This window comes from Neolamprologus multifasciatus, chromosome 16 (assembly GCF_963576455.1).
Source record: "Neolamprologus multifasciatus chromosome 16, fNeoMul1.2, whole genome shotgun sequence".
In the NCBI taxonomy this organism is placed as follows: Eukaryota; Metazoa; Chordata; class Actinopteri; order Cichliformes; family Cichlidae; genus Neolamprologus; species Neolamprologus multifasciatus.
Window position 1 is genome coordinate 4875574 of NC_140454.1, and position 16164 is coordinate 4891737.

A 16164-nucleotide genomic window follows, 5' to 3' on the forward strand; every position below is an offset into this window, starting at 1 on the left:
TGCTGTGGTTTTATACACCTTAAAGGGAGAGAGCCCACTCCTCTCCGCTTAAAGGGAGTGGTTTTACTTCATTAAAGTGCCCATTATAAACTTACAATAATATTTAAATGACCATTTTAGCATTCATAACTTTTGTTCATTTGTTTTTTCTTGTTTTTTTGAATGATGCAATTGTTTGCAATATTGCCACCGCAGTGAACTTTAAATCAAACAAGATGTGATTGAAGTGCAGACTTCCAGATTTAATGAGGGTGCTCTATCAGTACTTTACTGCAGCCACCTTCGTTTTGTTGCTTGTCTGTGGGTCAGATAGATAGATCACAAAAATGACCGTTTGTAAAACGCAAGCTTCTGAAAAGTTGATAAAGAATCTGGCATCCAAGTATGGACCAATCTGAGAAATCAGAGTGAAATGAAATCTGTAGAGCAGTGGTGTGAAACATAAGGCCTGGGGACCAGGATCGGTCAGCAAAGATTCAAATCTGGCCCACTGAACAGCTTTGCAAAAAATGTGAAGGAGGGGATAGATTTTGGACTTGCAAGAGAGTCTGAACAGCAACGGCGCATTTATTTATTTGTGATTTCTTTCATTTACTACAGAAGCATTTATTTATCATGTAGACGAACCGAGACTTGCTGTTAGAACTGCACTTCTTTTTTTATATATATATTAAACTAGATTAAATGTGTAGTTAAACATCTTCACCCACTGACTACTTAAGATGAAAATGATCTGTATGTGGCCCAGGATGTAAAATGAGGCTGACGTCCCTGCTGTGGAGGATAGAGTTAAGTTGAATATCATATATAAAGTAGGCTATAAATTTTTTTCCTTTTTTTACGTGTGACATACAGACAAGTGTGAATGTTTTTAAATATATTATCTAATTGAGTTTGACTTTTGACGGCTGCCCTCCAAATGACACACGCTGAGTGTCCGAAATTCTCAAGTTCTACTTCGTCCTTGAACGCAGCACTCTTGTAACCCTGTGTGATGCGTGTGGGAGGAAGAGGAGGGCTACATCTGATGTACGTGCCCTGTCCACTCCGTAAAGCTCTGCAGGAGGACACGTCCGAGCTGCCGTCCAAGTCTTTTCTCTTCTGCTGGCGTGAATCGGAGTAAAGCTGGAGCCGGCGGTTCACTGTCCGCCGCCCGAGGAGCGGCACTTCCAGTGGAGTGGCACCGAGCGCCAGCCTCCGCCTTGGACCGACGAACTGGCTGAGATGTCCCGGCACATCTACACCCGTCACGGGATAGCAGAGGGGATGCAGAAGCCCGTGTTTCAGGTAGGAAAGAAAAAAAACACATGACGTGAAACAGCGAGAATCTGTAGCAAATGTTTTAATGATGCGCGAAGACAAATCTTAAAATATATGCATCTATGCACGGGGGGATAATGAAGCCCCCTTACTCCAAAATACGCTGACATAATAATAATAATAATTGGAAAAGAACAAGTCCTCCTGCTCGTTGTCTTGGTGAGGATGCATTCATTATCTCTAACTAGTCCTCGAGGTGTTATTAGTCAAACTGAGATTGCACGGGATCTGCAGCCTGGCATGAATTTGATTTATTCAAAAAGGAATGAAATTAGGTGCTCAATTATTAAGCACTTTAGGACACCTCGTGATGCATGAGGTAGTTTAAAAAACTTTTCCAGGGAAGGGAGGTACTTTACCCCCTCCTATATTATTTCAATGTTACAACATTTGCAGATTGTTAATGTAACTGTGTGTGCACTTAATGTAATGAATGGGAGTGCTGCTATTTGATTACCAGGAAAGAATCAGATATGAATCAGATATTATGAAACATAATAATCAATGAAATAATCAATTTTCCTAAGACTATGTAGCCTAATATTTGTGGTCAGAAATTCATCCTGCTCAGGATGGTTCAGGCTCGGGCTTGAATCACATTTCTTTGTGTTTTTGAACTGCTGACGTCACTAACTTTAAGGATTTTACTCTGGGTGGGGGAAAATTTTTGAACATTCACTACATTAATCAGGCAAATAAGATATTATCTACTAAAGAATGTGTGTAAATACAGAACTCAGCAAAGTGGCCTCGTTAGAGACCGTTATACGCAGCGAAGGCACTTTTCTTTGTGTTGTGATTTTCTGAAGTTATAGTTTGACCATTCCTGCAATTTAAATTTAAGATGGGATCACAGAAAGTGATATTCCTCCCTCTGCTGTCACGAAGAGTGTCATAAGAGCCAAGCGCTGCAACCATTTACTATATTTCACCTCATTTTCTGCTCAAGTGAAGTATGCCCTCGCTGCACTTAAACAAATTGCTTGTGTGTGAAAATAGGTCAGAAAAAAACTGAATCCGCACATCGGGGCAGTGTTCACGCAAAGCTGCACTTATCATAGACCTTAGTGTAACAGTCCAAGAAAGCATTAAAAGACCGGCTTCTTATAATCAGGTCATCACAGCAGACAAGAGACAGCTGCTTGGCATCGACGTCACTTTAACCAGAGAGACTGAGATGCTGGTTTTAACGGGGTTACTGAAAGGAAGGTGCCCTTGGGTTTGTCCTGTAGAGGAGAGGGGGATAAATAAAGGGAAGGGCCAACAAAAATACAGTCACAAATATAAAATAAAAGAGCAGAGTTCATTCGCGGGTCTGTTTTGCCTTCATTAGGCTAACAGGGGGACTTACTCCAGACGCAGTCGACTGAAGAGGTCCGATGGCAGCACCACTTCCACCAGCTTCATCCTCAGACAGGTAGGACATGATGAACTTGAACTTTTAGAGGTCAAGCATAAACCTGCTTAAACTACATAAATGACTGCATGTCTGCTTCATCAAGGCATAGATCTGGTTAATACTGATGAAAGCGTCACCATGTAGCGCTGCACCTGGCTGCAACACATATGACGAGCGTCTTTAGTTTAGGCAGCAACTCAGTTCAATTCAGTTTTAGTCATATAGCACCAAATCACAACAACCGTTGCCTTGAGGTGCTTGATATTGTAATGTAAAAACTAGGGATGCACCGATACCGATACTGGTATCGGGTATCGGGGCCGATACTGTAAAATGTGTGTGTACTCGTACTCGTAAAAGTTAACCGATACCATGAACCGATACCAACTTATTTCATTAATCAGAGGGTGGCTTGTCATATCTGTTGTAGTTTTTTAGATTGGCCACTAGGGGGCAATTATTATTTTATTTATTATTTATTTTATAATTTTTTATATTTTACTATTTATATAATAATAATTATTTTGTTTGTTTACAATATGGACACTGCAATAATTTAAAAGTTTATTTTATTCGCAAACCTAATTTGTATTTATTTTATTCCAAACAGAAGTGTTTATTTATTATTCTGAAAGCTCGAGACAGTGCCAATAGTTCAGTGATATTTTGTAAAATTACAATGTGGAGACTCTGCAATAATTTAACAGAAGTGCTTATTTTTCACTTGAAATTTTTTTTGTGGTCATTTTTATTAAGATTTTATTTTTTATCGGCAGGGAATATAATAAAACCTGTCTTCCAATTAATTGTATTTGTGTGTGTGTGTGTGTTAGAAGTATCGTTTTTTGTACTCTGTATCGGCAAGTACTCAGATCCAAGTATCGGTATCGTATCGGTTTGAAAAAATTGGTATCGTTGCATCCCTAGTAAAAACCCTACAATAACACAGAGAAAACCCCAACTGTCTGATTACCCCGCCCTAAGAGCAAGCAATTTGGCAACAGTGGGAAGGAAAAACTCTTTTAACAGGAAGAAACCTCAGGGGTCACCATCTGCTGCAACTGGTTGGGGTTAAGGGGAGGGAGACAGGACATAAGACACACTGTGGAAGAGAGCCAGAGATTAATGGTGTTAGCAAACATCCTAATTGTGTTTTAATAGCCTACCAGGTCCTTTGGAAAGGAGTTAAAGAGCTATAAACAACACTATGAAGCACTTAAGACTAATAATTGATGCAAACCTCAGCTCTGACAGTGGGTGGTGAACACTTGCTGTTTGTCAGATATCCCTGGTGGAATGAAGTGTTTTTGAGAGCTCATCTCTGGACCACTGTTGATTTCTGACCTCAATCCATCATTACATAACTTTTGGTTAGACTCATATGGGTTTGGCTCCAATATGAAGTGGAAATTGAATGTGAAGAGAAAACACTGTGGCAGCAGATAACATGTTGCCAGTCTAGGAGATGCTCTGCTGTAGTCCAGGGAATAGATGGCCTTGATTTGGTCTCACTTGGGAATTTAGCTAACTGACCTGCTTTTGAGTCATCTACCAAACTTTCACGAGTCATGGGAGCAGCGCCAGGCAACAGTTTGGATGCATCGCCTCTTTTGTGTATGTCACAGCGAAAACAAAATTCAAATTGGTTTCTTAAGTCCTTTCTTTAATTCATAATGTGTCTGCGCCAGACTACTTTACAGTGCTTACCGTGGACTTTGACATCCTGCTGACAAGTTACCAAGGTAACCAAGGCTGCAGAGGCCATGCAAAGATACAAGAATAGTTCATCAGTGACTACATTTGTCCCAAAGCCCCACTCTTTCTCTCCCTTTTTCATGCTTTCAAACCTGACCTCAAACAAACTTGGTCACATTTGCTTTTTGGGGATACAGTAAATCAGACGAAATCAAGTTGGAGAAAGAACTGAATCGTCAGATGTGAGTTATGATGGTGTAGCCCCCCATTAGTCACAGAAATCATCTTTTTGTACATAATTCCATTTGAACAAAGCAGAACACCAGATGATTAGCAATGTAAATAAAATATAAGATCTGTATTTTATTGAGCAGCACACTAATGAATGCAGTTTGTGTTCAAAGTGTAAACATCATCCATTAATTAGTGAATGCCTGACACTGGAGTAATAATATGACTCACAGGAAGTGAAGAAGGTGGAGAAGACAGTGTTGCAGACAGACCTCAAAGAAAGAAAGAGTAGACAAAAAGAAGGAGAGGCAAAAAGTAAAGCACAAGGACAGTGGAATGAAATGAAAGCTCTTGCCCACTCCATTTACTTATTACACACTCAGAGATTTCTGTAACGCCCCCGCTGTGATTTGTGTCACCACCGGTGTGATCGTCATCAGGTAAGAAGAGAAGGAGTGGGCTCTGTCTCTTTGATTCCCACGTGTATCCATAGTAACAGCCTTCAACAACAACAGGGGTCAAGCCGACAAGGTTGATTAGCAGAAAACTGCACCTCCTCCTTTCTTTTCACAAGAAGGTAACATTTTTTTTTATTTATTTTACAACAAAAACTCAATGAAAGGAGAAAAAAGTGAGATGAAAGCATTCTTTACAGCCGCCGAGGTAGATATCGAATGTTTTTATTGAGCGTTCCTCCTCTACAGATCATTTGTGGACGTTACAGAATCATGGTCAACATTATAAATCTTCCCTGGACTCTGGAGTTATTAATGTTAGTTTGTTCAGCTCTGCAACGAGGGAGAAAAGGATTAGGCGTGATCCAAGCGAATACGAATTTTTGTATCGTTTTCAAAATTTGGTTTTTAAATATTAGCCTTTTCTGTTGCAAATTGTGATCTTAGGCCAGTTCAAATGTGGCTACGTGATGTTAAGAGTCCAAGAAAGACCAGAAAAGTTGCAGTGTCACAGTTCAGTGCAGCCTTTTACTGTCTGATCAATTATTGTGGTTCCAAAGACAAATCACGTTGTACAGTACAGTAAAACGATGGTGATGCCAGATGTCAGTAATTTACTGTAAATTACTTTGAAGTAACATTACATCACTCGTAACCTTGCAGTATTTCACTTTACAATGACATTACGATTGGGAAAAAAAGAGAATAATGTGCATTGTACTGTGTGGGTGTGGTTTGACAAGATATGACAGGTTGTGTTGGCAGCATAAGCAAACAGCAATCCAACTGTCACCAGAATGCGATATAAATATTGCTCTTCACCCACTTCAAACCAGTAGGAGCACAAATACAAAATTTTTCATCTGTGTAATAACCAAAGATTGACAGAAAATAGTGCATTTAAGTAGGAGACCACAGGGATCGGGGCAAGGCGAGGTGGGGTCTGCCGTCTTCTGAATGACCTCTGGTGCTTGTCTTACAAAGAAAAATGAGAGAAAATGAGTTAAATTAATTGTTCGCTCCAATGGACGGCTGTGTCACAATACAGGGACATTATGTTCCAGGAGATATGGATGACGAGTGAGTCACTCCATGTGATACTGAACAGATCTGCTGCCGAGGTGGTAAAAAACTGATTCTCCCAGATGGTACGCGGAGCACCTACACACAGATGTTTATGTGTGCTGTTGGCGAGTGGATACCTGATCGAATCCTGAGCCAGGCTTTTAGGTCCATGAAAGGATTATTTATAAGACAGACTTGTAAGAAGGCCTTTAACCTTTCCTCCATAGCAACGACTTAAAGATGCGGATAGATGCAGAAGACGAAACATTCAGCTTTTTTATTGTCTGTTTGTATTTGCATCTGTTTGCAACCCGTTTGCACTTCTCTCTCTGGTCTGGTCACTTAGCATTTTTGTAGCAACTCTTTTAATGTGAATTTTCTATCTCTTTATGCTAATTTGTCATCTGTTTCTGTTCAGTTTTTGTCTCTGCACACATTTTCAGGTTCTTTTGTCTGTTCAAAATCGTTTTGCAGCTGTCTGTATTCATTGCACCTCTTTCTTCGGCTGCCTCTATTTGACCCTCATGCATCTCATTATGTTTTGTTTTTAAGACTAGCTGCTGGTTTGCATCTTTGGAGGTCTTTGCAATTGTTAAATGCATCGACCGCTTAATAAGAAATGTTAACTCTCCCTTCAAACAGGGGATCTGAACTCTTGAGGTTAGCTGGGTCTGTACTCGGGTAGGCCATTCAGCAGTTCTGAACTATGGTTGGGATTTTATCAGGAATTCATATTCATATGAAACAATATATATGTAACAAATGACAAGAAAGATCATCTCCTTCAAAGGTCCCACATTTACATTGTGTACAGTTCTTTTTTTTAGTCTTTCAGTTCTACTGGACTCTACTACCTATAACATAGACACTTCTCTACACATATGTATTAAAGATAGGTGATATGAGTGGGAATAATTTTACAGTGCTGCTAACAGCAAGTACATGTACGTAATTTAATTTAGGGTTTATGCTGTCTAACAAAAAATGAGTAAAAAGCACCAACAACCGGTCGCAGCAGATGACCCCACCCCTCCCTGAGCCTGGAGGTTTCTTCCTGTTAGAAGGGAGTTTTTCCTTCACTGTCGCCAGTGTTGGGAAGGTTACTTTTAAAATGTATTCCATTACAGATTACAGACTCCATGTCCCAAAATGTATTTTGTAACATATTCCGTTACGTTACTCAATGAGAGTAACGTATTCTGAATACTTTGGATTACTTAATATATTATCATGCTGTTTACAACTACATGAATGTACTATTGCTGTGATTTATTACTGTTACTGAAGGTCCGCGGCTCCGAACCGTAGTAAAGGGACCTCTGACTAATACGGTGGGTTCTGTGTCGGGCTCGTAGCTGAAAACTAGCTTTACTTTGTTGTCTGGGTCAACTTTGCTAGCGAGAGACAGAGAGAGGCGTTGAAAGGCTGCTCCAACAGAGCTTATTGTTTTTGGAGGAAAACACGAACACGGTGTACAGTCGTGTCTTAATAGCTTACTTACAACTGGGCTCGTCAGGCTCTCTTCTTGGCTGCAGTGGTTATTATTATATTTACATGCTTCCAGCTCCCGTTTCTGCTCGATGACAGCTCGTACTTTTCCTTTTTCTCCCTCCCTCGCTCACAGACACATAACGGGTATGGCAGTCCATTCTCCCTGCAGCACGGACTACACTGCCCATGATGCTACATTCTTTAGAGCTATACCTGTAGCATTCTGCCTATTAGCTTAGCACAACAACAACAACAACAAAAAGGCCTCTCTCACCCAGGAAACACGCAGTCACAGAGAGAGCGTGTCACCCTGTAACCATGGCAACCGTAACGCCGCCTGGAACAACAGAACGTAGCTGTCAAACAAAACCCAAACAGTCCTGACCCGCCACAATATGAAACAGGGAAGTACCGCCGTGTAATCCATTTATTTCAACAAAGTAACTGTATTCTAAATACCACCTTTTTAAACGGTAACTGTAACGGAATACAGTTACTCATATTTTGTATTTCAAATACGTAACGGCGGTACATGTATTCCGTTACTCCCCAACACTGCCTGCGCTTTGCTACCCATAACCAGCTCTAGCATTCACATAACCACATGACATCGTATGACGGGAAGAAAAGGGGTTTCACACGTAGCAGACCTTTTATTTTGAGATGCCCTGAGGACACAACGAGAGTACAGTGATGAATTTTGGTGGACCGATAGATGTTCTCAGCAGAAATGACCTCTTAGTCACAGCCGAATTTCCTGACTGCCTGTGTTACATCGCCTGAATGAATTTCTTATCTCACATTCACGTCCTGGATCGCTGTGTTTTCATTCTCAAAATCTGTTCCGTGACTTTACATGAATAAATCTTGGAATCATGAATGAATGTAAGGCTCGCAGAGTTAATTGATTGAATTCATTGTGACATTGCTAAACCTATAATGCCGTCCCGGAAATTTAATTTGCCTCGCCGACTCACGATACATCAAACACAGGCAACTCTTTAACCTCATCTTTCAGCTTGCAGCTTGCGAAGTGATAAGGAAGAGACTTCACACTGCTAATCCGCCTTATGTAGGTCACATGGCTAAACTCAACAGCCTTTAATTTGTGAATTACTTGATGGGCCGAGCCACCGCTGCCGTCGCTCGCAGCTGGTATTGCACGCTAGTTTGTCAGCACCTCCTGAGTAGATGATGGAGACAATCTCATAAATTACAAATGAAAGGTATTTTGTTATCAGTTGGAAATGATTGCATGCTTAATTTAGAAAATGGCAAAAGGAGTAGGAGCAGCTTGGAGTGCCTTTCTAGCTGAGAAACTAAAGTTCCTTTCTGGCTTGTCTGACATTTCTTGCACTTTGTTTCTCTGGGATGTTACATTTTGTCTCTTGATTGGGCACAGCGTCTGTTAGAGACATAAAACGCCTAAACGAGTCAACCTGCTTCTACCCTGATAGGTTTTCTGATTTTTAAAGGATCTAACTGAACTCAAATGGATGACAGTGACAGCTCGAGACATGAGTAAGAACACAAATTCTTTGTGCCTCTCTTATCCACTTTGTTCCATTATTAGTTCAGTTTCTTGTCATTTTTGCAGCCTGTGTGCGTATGTGTTTATTTTCAGTGAGGTAATGTTGCTCGAGCTGTCGCGTTACACGTGATATCTAATTATACCACCAGATCTACGTGGCAGCATGGTCCCCCTTTTCTCCAGAAGCATATTTCACCCTTTGTGCTCTTTCTATTTTGCTTCCCATCGTTCTTTATTTCTCTCTTTCTTTAAAAAAAAAAAAAAAAAAGCACCCTTATATGTGATATTTCATGCAGCTTCAGCCTGAATAAAATGACCTTTATTCTGAAAGGTCTCCCTTTGATCTACTGTTCCACACGGGCCAGAGGGGGTCTGCCGGGAGCTGCTGTGCAGAATAAAGACACAGAGCAATATCTAAATGAATGATGAGGATGCAGCACCCGGCTCTGTGCCTCCACTAAAATACACGCAGGATAGACACAAAAAAATCAGATGTTTTGGGAAGAGCTTGTTCGGAGCAAGCTTTAAAAAAAAATGGAAAAGGAACAAAGCGTGGCGATGTTGATGAAGATGCATTATCGGATCAAGAGAGGGTGCTGTTGCTCTACTATGCCTAACAAATGGCAACGTCCCAGTGCCAAACTTGTTTGAGTAGGATCATTGCTGTGTGTGTGTGTCTGTGTATTTTTAACAGGGAAATTTATATTATTATTATTAATAGTATCAAGAATTTCTTTTAAAGCTCAAAGCCAAAGCAGGGAAATATGAATTGCAAAACAAATACTGTAATTTACCTTATTAATGATTTTCATGTATGTTTGTATTTCTGAGGTGTTTGCTCTATGAATTCAAAGTCTTTATCTAATTTGTAGCTTAACATCCCGTGGTAATTATGGGATGGTTAAAATAGGAATCTATATTTTTTAAACGCACTGTTGTTTCACATGTAAAGTAGTTATAATAGCAACAGATGCTGTCCATGAAAGGTGTCAAACTGTAGATTTGAAGTTCTCTAGCTTTTCTTGATTGATCTCCTCTGCCATCACTCTCCCTGTAGCAGATATTTACACATTGATTTTTACGGCTCCGGTGTGTTCATGAAGCTGTAAAGACGCGGGCGCTCCTTGTAGCAGAGCAGCAGCTCGATCGCATCGAGTCTGCCTCTCGTTCTAAGTATCATCACTCAGCTGTTCGCTTCTGTTCTGCATGTGCAAATGAAATGTCGGTGTTTAGTGTGAAAGATTACCTCACGCTCACATACAAGGACAGGATTGACACGGCTTGCTGGTTAATGATGCTCTCAGGCTGCAGACGCCCCCGCCTCTTTCTCTTCTCTCTTCCTTATTCACAGCCAGCCGGGCTGACTGGAGCCTGCATCGGCCAATCGGCAGCCTGCATCTCACGTCTGTCATCAACCAGTGCTGGGGAAGGGATTGGCTCGTGCAATCTCAGCTTGGAAGGCAGATGAAATGCCAGGTCTGCTCAGCCTCTGGGGATAGCCAAGCTTGCCTTATAATGGGAAACAACACTTGTTTGACCTGGTAGCAGTAACATCTAATTCAGCATTAGGAGAAGACTGGACTCCAGCTTTTTTCCCCTTTCTTTTATAAATCTGTTGTTCTTCTGTGATCTGGGTTCTTTTTCATCTACCTTCATGTGGAGGAAGAGACTGCTGGTGCTCTCTGTCACTCCCCTATCCTCATCATCCATCCTCTCCAGAACAGGTTGATCTTGAGCCGTTTCGAACTATTTTTGCACTGAAGAGCTCATTTTTGGGAACCTCACTCCTCCATGTACGATAACTTGTACCTTCATGGATTTGAAGACTCGGAGGCGGTGAGTGGAGAGCGGCGTCTGGCACTTGTAAACCACACTGTTCTGTTCCGTCATGGCTGCTTGATCCATACATAAACTCCCACAGAATGCGTTGAGACTTGAGTGGGCTGAGCGTGCACTCATCTCGGGGGAGTTAGAGGCAGGAACGGTGTGTGTGTGAGTGCATTTGTGTGCATGTCTCCTCGACCGGTCAAAAAGAAAAATAACAGTTTTCTCACTGATACTATCAGCTTGGACGCCAGTTCTCCTCCTGTCTGGGCTGGCTGTCTGCAAAGCTGAAAAGTATTGTCTTTACCATGTATGGCTGATCGGCTGGTATGCATGCTGTTTGCCTCTGTTTATGAGCATTGTGAGCATGTCTGCACGATTCCTGTGTGCCTCCACCTTTATCAAACCCCACTGTACATCATCATGGTTTATTGAAAGGGCCAACAAACATAATCAGCATTCACTACGGCCATCTGCATGATGCTGATGTGCTGATGCACGCCAACTGTTACATTCGTCACTCGCAGCATGAATGCCTTTATGTTCGAGAAACACGTTGCCATTAAGGGAATTCTCATCTTTGCCACAGATAAGTGTGCGTAGGCACCTTTAATACAAAGAGGCAGACAGGAAGAAAAATGTGTGGAAGCAGAGAAAAATGCTTACAAAGGCAAGGGATATAGAAACTGCTGCCGGGTGGGGAGGAGGGAGGGAATCCCACTGAGGCAGAATCTGTCAGAACCTTTCCATAAGTCCACCTGAGATACCGGCTGCCTCATAAAGACTAAAAAGTCGAGTTAGCATGTTCTGTCCTGTCTGCAGCGCATACAGAGAGATTTTCTGTGTTTGCGTTGTTGTTTGTTGCGACTTTGAAAAACGTCTTCATTTTTATGTGTCAAGTTTTGTAGGTGGTGTGGTATTAGTAGCTTCTCTTTGCTGTTGTTTCTTTCCTGCATTGGGAATTATTTCCAAAAACTCAAATTTCAGGCCTTACACTCAAAAGCTCTGGGTGCCCAAAATAACTCTCTTAATTTAGCTACTCTCTTAGGCGCTGATAGTACAGCAAGATCCAGAAATAACATGTTTATTTTTTATTATTATTATTATACGTCAGAATAACTAATGAGCCTGAAGACAGTTTACTCCCAAGTTAGACTGCTCGGGAAATGGATTCGGGAAAATCCCAGTACTCTCTAGAAACTGTCTCATACAGGATAAAACTGGATCCATTCATTCCTTCATTACTACTAAGTCAAAAACACACTACGTTTGAGCCTGCTGGTCAATTTCAGTGAATCAGTCGATGAGTATTTCTGTCAATACAGGCAGCCTTTGGTTCTGTGTACTTTAATGAGTACTATTAAATCAAACCTGGAGAACTTGTTCATGCACTCTGTTGGGCTGCTGTGTTCCACATTGTTCCATGTTTAGCTGTACTGGCAGCGTCACAGAACACACCTTTGACCTTACTGATCCCGTGGTTTGCTATCAGCACTTATCTTTAGCTTGTTTTGTTTTTTTTAAAGCCAGGAATGTCACACAGACTTGTCATTCATTTCATTTCCAGCATATATTAAGCTGCAGGCTCTCTTGTGTGACTTATTTTTAAGAGTTTTGGAGTGACATTGTTTGGCACACAAATATGTGTTTGGCGTTTATGACCTTCCCACATTTGTTTTGACAATTACTCCTTCTTTTCCAAAGCTCAACATTTTTCAGCCCTCGGACAGTTTCATTAGAAATGTTAGTCAAGTAAAATTAACACTCCAAATTAAAAATCCAGAACAAGTGTTTTAACCAAGACTACCCAGAAAGCAGCATTTTTGGTCCATTTTAAAAATGTTTAGCAGAACATGCAGGACTTTCTGTTTTGTGGCCTTGATCCATTTTTATCTGATGATGTAATATGTAGAGTCAGTTGAACATAGTTGGTGGAAACTTCCATATGAGTATTTTTATTATTATTTTTTTTTTTGCAGAGGCACTGTCCTTCCCTAGCTTCTGGTAGTGATGTAAACCACTTTCTACCCTTCTGCAAACATACAGTATTGTTCACTCCATGACTCACCTTTATAACAGGTATTATGGAAAACACAAAGCCCAGTAAACCTTCTGCGCTGGCTCATAGTAGTTTTACTATTGCAAATAGTAGTGCAAACGTGGAAGCAGCGCCTGAAGAAGACACTGTTTATTTCTAAACCAAGTCTTTCCATTATACACTCGCTGGACCCCTTGGTACTCAAAGGTTTCATCCATTTTTTGTCTTCAGAGTTGTTTTAATTCTTTGTGGGATAGGTTCAAAAAGGTGTTGGAAACTTTGCTCATGGATTTTGGTCCATTTTGACATCGCAGTATCAAACAGTTTTTGCAGTCGCTGTCAACAAATCACCCATTCCACCGCATACATCATGGATTGAGATCTATTGGCTTTTTGGCTGTTTAAGTACAGTGAACTTATACTCATGGTAAAGTAGCCTGTTTGAAATTATTTGAACTTTGTGACAGGACACATCCTATTGAGCCCCGCAGGGGACATGGGAGAAAAATAAATTAAGACGGACTTTTGCGAGATCTCGCAAAAGTTGAAGTCCAACAATGGCGGCAGCTACTTAGTTGTAATATTACTCTTTCTGGGTCACAAAATACACTTTTAAGATATTTTGAGGCGTGAATGTAGTTGTGTAAACGTCAGATACCTGCTTGGTTTACAAGACATCACATATTTGCAAAAGTCCTCCAACGTTTTCGGAGATCTGACACCCACTAGCTCGAAGCTAACGGGAGGTCGAGACCTACTACAGCCGGGAGGAACACCGCTTTCCCGGCACATCGTGCCTCGACCTCCCGGTCGGCTTCGAGCTGGCGGCCTCCAAAGAATGCGGCTAAAACTTTTGCGAGATCCCGAGTTTGTTTTGCGAGATCTCGCAAAAGTCCGTCTTAATTTTTTTTTTCTCCCATGTCCCCTGCGGGGCTCCGTAACATCCTGTTGGAAGCTAAAGCAAAATGTACATAGTCAGCAAACTCTGGCGTTTAAAGGGTGCTGAGATGGTACTAAGTACGATGGTACTAAGGGCGATACTGTATTTTCTCTTTTTTTGGCCATTCTCTGTAAACCCAAGAGGTGTATACCCAAAACCCTGCGCTGAATCATACTTGTTATTAATCTCTGGCTCTTTTCCATAACGTGTCTTTTATCCTGTCTTCCTTCTCTCTCCCCAACCGGTCGTTGCAGATGGCCCCGCCCCTCCCTGAGCCTGGTTCTGCCGGAGGTTTCTTCCTGTTAAAAGGGAGTTTTTCCTTCCCATTGTCGCCAAAGTGCTGCTCATAGGGGGTCATATGATTGTTGGGCTTTTCTCTGTATGTATTATTGTAGGGTCTACCTTACAATATAAGTTGTTGTTGTGATTTGGCGCTGTATAAATAAAATTGAATTGAATGGTTTTGTAGGATGTCTAAATGCATTGAATTGGCTGCTCAGATATTTGCATTCATGAGCAAGTGAACAGGTATATCTAACAGAGTGAGTTCATAAGGAGCTAAAGGCCCAACGTGGGCCAGGTTTTCAAAGAACTTAGAGACATTTACCCCTTAAAGCTAGTGGATGCAGTGATGGTGCCAGCTGAGTGTGCTGAGGAGGGAATGCTTTTCGTCTTACAGTCTGGGACTGATAGTCACATAGGTCAGGGGAGGAAGATGATTGGAGATGGGAGAACGGACCGAGCTTCGGCATCTGGACAGATAAGGTTAGAGTGTGGCATGACAGACTCAAGACCGGCCACTTGACACTTCGATAATGAGCCACAGCTTGTGCGTTTGTGCAGAAACGAAAGGCGGGGGGTAGGAGTCTTTGCTTGTGTAATGTGCATGACTGTAATTTTAGACATGCCTTGTGTTGACTGACGTCTTTGTCATGCTTATAAGTTCAGGTTTGTAAAGTGGCAAATGTAGGGATCCGAGGTAATATGGCCTGATTTTAAAACACTAATACTAGTAACAACTGGATTTTTATTCTTACTTTTGAGATGATTGCTTCCAATAAACGTGCACAAAGGTATGAAAAATAAACTTTTTCTAGATTTTCTAATGTTATTTTACATTATAATATAATGTAAAAGTAAAGCTACTGTTTAAAACAATAGGTTCATGTTATAAACAAAGCCAGCCTCCATTATTCTCTGTTACAAAAAGATGTAGTTTGCTATTTTAAAAGAAAAAAAACATACATCAGGTGATACTCTGCAGTGGGCAGCTGTGTGGTGGTTTTATTTCTTTTTCTCCACTCTTCCAGCTATAGATTTCATTTGTAATGAGGCAGTAAATAACAGTTATTTGTACCAACCAAAGACTCCCATGGCTCTGAATGGATCATTAGCAGAGACGCCTGCAAGCCCTGGACAAAGACATTAATCCACACTGTCCAGCCTGGCAGGTTGACTTCAAAGACTTATTCTAGTACAAATGCCCTGTTACACATTTTGCCTTTTATTTTCATTTAATGTTTGATGTCCAGTGGGAGTGATAGTCACCAAACCCATGCTTCAAGCTCCCAACAAGGCCATATTCAGGATAGGAACACATCTTTTCGTAATCTATCTTTGAAAGGTTGCAAATGGGGGAAAAAGACATTCAACTAAAAAAATTAAGGCACTTTAAAAAAAATTATCGAATGCATTTCAAACTGCTTCACAAAAGACAGACAGGATGGAAATATAAGAGAAACAAATATGAAGAAATCAGTATCCAAACAAGATTTTGTCTACTGCTCCATGCGAGATTTGTGTCCTCCATGAGCTCACCATAGCAAACCTGCATCAAAGTTTCTCAGGTGTACTGGCCCAGTCAAACTCCCCATCTGCCACTGTCCCCCGAGTCGATCCCTGACAACAGTTGGGTGAGCCTCCTTGCCTCCTGGGGTAAGTGAGCATAAAGAGGGTGGCACGGTAGTGAATCCATCGCTCAGCCTTTCTGTGTCAAGTTTGCATGTTCTCCATGTGCCACATGGGTTCTCTCCTTGTACTCTGACTCCCTCCAACAGGGCAAAGACATGCATGGTAAGTTGGTTGGTGATGCTAACATTAGAAATATTAGAAAGAATTAGAAAGAAAGATAATTCCATAACACTGAATGGCAAATGGCCTGTATTTATTAGAGAT

At 41.2% G+C, this 16164-nt stretch overlaps 1 protein-coding gene across 4 annotated transcripts in view; it reads left to right on the forward strand.

Moving 5' to 3' along the window:
* The first annotated feature begins 864 nt into the window (after positions 1–864).
* cacnb4a (calcium channel, voltage-dependent, beta 4a subunit) overlaps positions 865–16164 on the forward strand; it is a 39986-nt gene continuing 24686 nt past the window's right edge. The window contains exons 1-2 of one of the 4 annotated variants that reach the window (XM_085135986.1): positions 865–1287; positions 2654–2737. In XM_085135986.1, the coding sequence (XP_084992112.1) occupies positions 1225–1287; positions 2654–2737 (147 nt within the window). In that variant the 5' untranslated portion in view covers positions 865–1224. Of the gene's footprint in view, positions 1288–2653; positions 2738–10047; positions 11024–16164 lie in introns of those variants that run through there. The other 3 variants (XM_085135985.1, XM_085135988.1, XM_085135987.1) reach the window with 3 other exon arrangements.